This window comes from Monodon monoceros, unplaced genomic scaffold (assembly GCF_005190385.1).
Source record: "Monodon monoceros isolate NGI ecotype Baffin Bay Population unplaced genomic scaffold, NGI_Narwhal_1 Super_Scaffold_12, whole genome shotgun sequence".
Taxonomy (NCBI): domain Eukaryota; kingdom Metazoa; phylum Chordata; class Mammalia; order Artiodactyla; family Monodontidae; genus Monodon; species Monodon monoceros.
In genome coordinates, this window is record NW_021703768.1 from 116,590,415 (window position 1) to 116,597,145 (window position 6,731).

At 53.5% G+C, this 6,731-nt stretch overlaps 1 protein-coding gene across 4 annotated transcripts in view; it reads right to left on the reverse strand.

Annotated features, from left to right (window-relative positions):
• ECSCR (endothelial cell surface expressed chemotaxis and apoptosis regulator) overlaps positions 1-6,499 on the reverse strand; it is a 7,871-nt gene extending 1,372 nt beyond the window's left edge. Inside the window, exons 1-8 of one of the 4 annotated variants that reach the window (XM_029215653.1) lie at positions 6,355-6,499; positions 3,131-3,166; positions 2,832-2,882; positions 2,623-2,682; positions 1,594-1,641; positions 853-966; positions 370-468; positions 124-160 (exon numbers count right to left, since the gene is read on the reverse strand). In XM_029215653.1, coding sequence (XP_029071486.1) covers positions 124-160; positions 370-468; positions 853-966; positions 1,594-1,641; positions 2,623-2,682; positions 2,832-2,882; positions 3,131-3,166; positions 6,355-6,415 — 506 coding nt within the window. In that variant the 5' untranslated portion in view covers positions 6,416-6,499. The remainder of the gene's footprint in view (positions 1-123; positions 161-369; positions 469-852; positions 967-1,593; positions 1,642-2,622; positions 2,683-2,831; positions 2,883-3,130; positions 3,167-6,354) is intronic. The other 3 variants (XM_029215655.1, XM_029215654.1, XM_029215656.1) reach the window with 3 other exon arrangements.
• Positions 6,500-6,731: the final 232 nt, after the last annotated feature.

Below are 6,731 nucleotides of genomic sequence, written 5' to 3' on the forward strand. Positions count from 1 at the left end.
GTGTGTGTGTGTGTGTGTGTGTGTGTGTGTGTGTGTGTGTGTGTGTGAAGGCAGGAAGTGTTGGTCCCTCTTGGAATGGGGGAGTAAGAGGTCAGTAGATGATTCTTCCCTTATACCTCTTACCTTTCAGAGAGCCCCGAACTCCCAGGTTTCTGGGGATCTGTAAAAATCCAAAGGCACAGATTGGAGGTCACAGGCTGTAACTCAGAAGCCGAAGCTGCCCCTCAAAGCCCACCCAGTGGACCCTCCCATTTCCCCTAGTGGTGCCATTCCTTCCCTCAACTCCAGGTTGGGTGTCAGTTCCAGAATCTAGCTCTGGGTCCCTCATCAAAGAGAGGCAAAGGGGGCCCTGAGGGTCAGGGCATGTACCTTCAGACTCCTTGTTCTTCCGACACTTAAACCTTAGACTGACCACACTGACCAGGACGATCACCACAACCACCAGGATGGCAATGAAGCTGATAACACCTGAATAGGGAAGAGGATGGGGTGAAGGAGAAGCAGAGGACAGGGCAGAAGAGGGCAGCAGGAGTCCAAATGCCCTTCCTAGCTAAGTGCTGTGTAGACAGGCTCTGGGAGGAAAGTTAATTCCCCTTCTCTGTTGAATGAATGAGCTCTCAGCCACCTTCTTCTGGCTCCACAGCCCTGCCCCACCCTCCCTTAAGAACATGGAGCCCATCGGAGTCCAGAAGAGCGGAGGGGAGGGCCAGCGGAGGCTCCTTCCCACCAGCATCTTCCTCATCAGCCAAACCCTCCTAAACCAAATGGACAAGATTTGAACTTGAGTGCTAGAGTCCAAGTCAGCTCAGGCGTGAGGTCCCCTGCCACCCCCCACCTTCTCCTCCCTCTCACCGAATGCAGCCACAGTGAGCACCGTCTCTGACGTGGGGCTGGGCAGGATGGTCGAGTCTTCTCTCGTCCTCAAATTCATGGTGGGTAATTTGGACGTAACATTGTGAGAGGTGTCTAAAAGGGAGTAGGGATGGGGGTATCAGCGAAGGGACTGATGCGGTCTATATGAGAAAGCTGGTCCCCTCCCACTTCCCCCATTTAGAGGACTGCAGAGAGAACTCATGCCCTACCAAAAAGACTTCCTCCCACCCTTCAGAACTGGGTGATGTGGGATCACGTGAAGAGCATTGCTGGTTGCTCGTGTTCCTAGTTCCAGAGGACTTCAGAAAATTCAGGATGCTTCTCTCTTTATGCTCTTCCCACCACACCCGTGGGGTCCAGAGGAAAGGGATTTATGCTGCAGAGATAGGGAGCCAGACCGGGCAAGGGGGAGCCATCTGTGTTTTGCCAAAGGTTGAGGCGGAAGGAAGGAAGGGCATCAGATGTTTGTCCCCAGGCACTGACCTAACAAGCCAGGCTGCCAGTTAATGGGCACAAGTTTCTGGTGCTCTTAAAAAACGGTATGGTCGCCCATCTCTGCCCCACTTCAACACATTTACTGCAGGCCTGATTGCTATTCCGCTTCCTTATCCTCACCCAACTCCTAAATAAGTCTGGAAGTGTAGAAAAGCCCCAGAGCCGAGGGCTGGGATGAGAGAAAGGGTCAGGGTGCTCTTCACTGTGAGCACAGACAGGACGTACCTCTGCTTGTACTGTCACTGCTCTTGCCGCTGCTTGGGACACCTGTGCCTGCACCATGAAACAGGAGGGCCCAGATGGAGGGTGTCCACCCCCTCCTAGTTTTCTCCCATGCTGCTGGGTGAAGGCCAACCTGCCCTGAGAAGCGTGTAGCCCTTTCCCGCCTTTTCTGCTTCCCTTTCCAACATTTTGGGTTCTCCTACCCTCGGCTTACCCGTTCTATGTCTTTATCAGTCCTGAGTCCAGGCTCCTTTAACCTTCACTGAGACCAGTTCCTGTCTCCACTTCCCCCCAACCCCAAGCCTCTCTACTTCTCTCCCAGAGCAGGGTACCACTGGTGTGGATCCTGGCCTTGAGAACCCTCACTGTGGGGCAGGACCTGGGCTTCCCGAGGCGGGAAGAAGGAACCCAGTCTGACATGACCCAGGGTTTTTCACCCCCAGTCCCAGGTACTCATGGAGTCCTAACGTGTGCTTCTGTGGCTGGGACCAAGTCAGTCCCAGCAAGGACAGGGGTGACTGGCCATGGTGCTTGAACTCAGAGTCATGGGTTTACTGGCTTCCATGGAGACCTGTGAGGGCTTCTCTGGAGCTGCTTCAGATTAGGAAGCATGCGTGGCTTGCTTAGGGCCTCAACCAGCATGTGCGCAGGGAAGCTCTTTAGCCCCAAATCTGCCTTCCGTTCCTCTGGGCTTTTACCTTTGCAGTTCCCTCTCCCTGGGATATGCCCTACCACCCTCCACCCCACAGTCTTCATCTGATTAACTCCTTTTTGGGCCTCAGCTTCAGAGATCACTCACTCTGGGATGTCTGGCCCCCAAGTCTGAAGTGGCTAATGTTGCCCGGGTTCCCATAGCACCTTCGGCTTACGCTCATCATGGCCCTTCTCACCCTGCTTTGTAACTGTCAATATGAGGTCCTATTTGCTTGTCTGGTCCTCCACTTATCTGTATTGTCCTTTAGAGCAGAAACTGTGTCTGCCTCCTCGCTGGACCCTCCCTGGATGGCATCTGTAATCTGAGTGGCAGAGTACCTGGGATGCTGGTGCTGGACAGAGGGCTGGAGTAGTTGGGCTCTGCGGAAGGACCGTCTCCTGCAAGTACAAGTGGAGGGCAGCTGGAGGTGGGGCAGGTTTGGTGACACCACACTCCCTAGCCCACCCAAGAACCCTTGGGCTCCAAGCAGATCTAAAGAGCTGGGCAAGGGACAGGGCTTGGCCCCTAGGCAACCACACTCACTCACCTGTCTGGGGGGAAGTTGGCTCTGTGGTTGGACTATGACTGCTGAAGTTTCCTGAAACAGATCATCTGAGACTGAGGGTCCGCTGCCTCCTATTGCTCCATCTGCCTCTCTCCTTTGCTAAGCTGGTGTTTTCTAGTCTTTCTTCCTCCCCCACCCCACACCGCAACCTGTCATCTCTCTCCTCTCTCAAGGCATGTGAAAGATTAGTGCCAAACAGGCACTCTTTCCTGGAGCTCTTTCCACTTTTCCTCAGCTCCCAGGCCAGAATGCTGGAGTAGGCCCTGTGTCTTTGGTCTTACCCTGAGGGCTAGTTGTCGCAGGCTGGGAGTTGTGGCCTGCAAGAGAAAGCAGAACACGTAGACTAGCTTGGTGAGCCTCCCCGGAGAAGAACCCAGGCCTTTTGGCTTCCAGCCTCCCACGCAAGAAGGCAGACACCCTTGGCAGTAGGCTAGAGGATGTGACTCCAGCTCACGGCGCTGGCTTCCTCTGAGACTGTGACTCAATCACACCATCACCACCACCTCATCGTTCATTGTCCTAGAGTCCTTTCCTGTCTCTTCAGTCCCACATGGGTTATATACCAACCTGACACAAGGGCAGGGGAAGGTTATTCCAAAGTAGTGATACGTCCAAGGACAGAGGGCCAGTGACCTGCCACGTCTAGACAAAGACCCAGAACTCCAGCTCTCTAGCTAATGTTCTCACTACACTACCATGGAGCCACCCCTTTTCTGTGAATACTGTCATCCTGGTCTTGCCCCAAGGGAAGGGGATGGAAAGATGTGGTGAATAAGATGAGGTGAGGGATTGGGGCTGGTACCTGGGCTGTCTCTCTGCCCCTCCAGCTGGAGGTAAGGGCCTACACAGGAAGCAAGTTCTGAGGTACATACAGGAGGCAAGGAAATTCTAGAACGAGCCACCAGTTTACTCTAACAGGTAGAGGCTACTTCAGAAATGGTCACTGTTAGCCAAACCCAGGGAAGAGGCAATTATCAGGAGGCCCCAGTCACAAGGCCTCGTTCTCCTTTGTGTGTGTGCATGAGTGTGCCTGCGGACCTCCAGGCAGATGTGCATGTGTGCTGTGTGTCCATATACGTGTCCCCTGTGTGTGTGGGATCTGAAAGGTCAGGTTGTGTTTGCTCATTTTCCACAATGAAATCATCCTTGAAACCTGTGAACAATGTGAAAGGAAAACAACGTGGGGAAGTGGAGCCGCCCAGCTGGGTTCCCGTCCTCCACTAGTTGGGCTGGGGGCCCAGGCCCCGGTGAACAGAGGCTGCTGAGGGCAAGGGACCTGCCCAGCCTGGGACAGCCCACTAGTTTATTTTCTTCAGCCACTGCCTTCCTCCATGGTGCTATCACTTGGATAGTGTGGAATTAATTGCTTCCAAGCCCAAGCTTGCCCAAAGCCAGGGCTGTGTTTTTCCAGGTCACCATCTCTCATAGCCCCATTCCCTCCTTGGGCGGGGCCGTCAAGAGGGGAGTTAAAACCTCTAGGTGCCCCAGCGTAGAGAGAACTCTTCCCAGCTGGGGAATCACCCTGGGTGAACATTTTTCAATCTGAGGCATGTCTTAAAAAAAAAAATCTATCAGTTATTGATCAAGTATATCTAAGGTACCATCTTTGTTCTATAAGGTGATAACTAGTTTTTGGTGGGAAGGCACAGTTCACTGCCTTCCTGCGTTTATCTAGAAGCAAAACTAGTGTCTTAGAAGGAGTTCCAAAGTCACAAGCTCTGAGTCCCAGTGGCCTGCTCTCTCTTTGTCTCCTGTCTCCCCTCCCCCTACCGGAACACTTTGTCAACAGTGGATTCCTCTGTGAGTAGAGGAGGGACTTGGGGAGCATCTGCTTCTATAGGCCGGTCTGCCTCTGACCACTAGGCACAGGGATATCTTACTTTCCCGTCTCCCCTCCCTAATCCCTACCTGCTTCACTCCCTGCCAGCCTCTCTCTTCGACACCACCACACTGTTTCCCTCAGCAGCGTAGTTTAGTAGTTAAACTCATAGATTTAGGAGTCTGGCGGTCTTGAGTTCAAGCCCTGACTCTGTTGCTTACTGTCTGACCTGGGCCTCAGTTTTCTCTTCTTTAAAATGCAAGTGATTTTAGTGCCCAAAAGTCATTGTGAGGATAAGAAAAGGCACATAAAGTACTTAACACAGGGCCTGACAGTTCATGCTCAAGAAATTCTAAACATTTAAAATTTTGCCCCCTTCTCTCCAATCCTCCAAGTTTCAAGTCTACCCTGAATCTGTGTCTCCACAGTCACGTCTCTTTGTGGGCCTGAATATCCTCAAAAAGATTCCCCAGTCCACCAAGAGAAGGAAACAGCGAGGACTGTGAGATCCTGGGATGAGCGGCTAGGATACTCAAGGGTGATTGTAGCTCAGGTAGAATCACTCAGGACATTCCTAACCCTGGGGCTTGGCTGGGACAGGATGGCAGGTAGGGAAGCTGGGACAAGCCTAGGTTTGTGAAAATGTCCCCTTGTGGGTCTCACCTTTTAATCTGCTCCTCTGCCATTTCTGAGGTTTCTACGATAGCCTAGTCCCCCAGCCCCAGATCAGATGTGTGACTCTATCCTCCCGGGAGGGGGTGGGGGAATAGGAATGGGACAATCAGAGTTTTATCCCCAGTCCTTGGGCTTTTAGAAAAATGTCTGACCTCTCCAGGAGACAGAGCGTTGGGGAACTTGGGCCCTCTCACCCACCGCCAAGAAACCGCCATCCTCCCTCCCCATCCAAATACTCTTGAACCCCCTTCTGCCGCTTTGAGCACATGCTCATAAATCCTCCACAGAGGACCTGTGGAGGGTGAGGTGGGGGTGGGGAAGGGATGACCGAAGGGAAGTTTCTGCCCTGTGAGTCAGAATCTCCTGGATTTCTCATGTTTCCCAGAAACCGCTCCCTAATTAGAGGACCCCTTATGAGCTGCTTCACAACTCATCAGCTAGCAGAGCTCTATCTGAGAGGTGTTGTTCCCAAGTCATTTCCTCTGGGGGTCATTTCATCTGGCCTCCTAGATGAAATGTGTACATCTTCTTTGGCAAATGGTTCTTTGTATCTAACCTGAGTCCCTCTTGCTGTGATTTGAGCATAAAGTCAATATTTGGAAATCCCAGGTTGTTACTCCTCATATGAAAGAAGAAAAAAGATCACCTGTAAAGCCAAGGTACAGACAGTTTTGTGCTAGGACACCCTGGAAGGAGCTTTCCAGCCTCAGCCTCACACCAAGACAGTCACCTCCCACATTTCAGGGGGCCAGCCTCTCCGGGGGCCCCAGTTCACCCTGGAAAATGTCCCACAAAAGAGTCTAACCATACCTCTATTTTACCGCTGCCTGGGAATGACCAGCTCCCAAGCCAAGTGGTCCCCTTCACAAAAAGGCTCTGGAATTTCCCTCCGGGTGAGCGAAGCCCTGGATGCAGAGCCTGTGTGGTGTGTGTCCTGACGGAGAGACAGGCGCCCAGGACTGCCGGCCGCAGGAGAGGAGCTGCTGAAGGACAGTGGCAGGTGCCTCTTACCTTGGAGCAGGAGGAAGCCCAGGATGGCCCAGCACAGCTGCGTTTCTCCGACGCTCCCCATGTCAGCTGGGTCGGCGGCAGGCAGGCAGCCTCTGTGCGGAGGTTCTGTCCATAGTGGAAAAGAGAGAGGGAGTGCTGGGGCGGGATGGGGGTGGGGGCTGACTCTCCAGAGCTTCCTGTCAAAGAATAGAAGGAAACAGATTGGGACTGGCTCCAGAGGCCCTGCTCAGCCCGGCAGCCCAGTTGAGGATGTAAGGCTGAAACAGCCGCGCCTGCGCCCGGGCTCCTCGTGGCCTGGGCTAGGGCCACTGTGGTCTCCTCCAGGACCTGTGCCCAAAAGCCAGCGATGGCAACCTGGCCCCGTGCCCCCTCTCTTC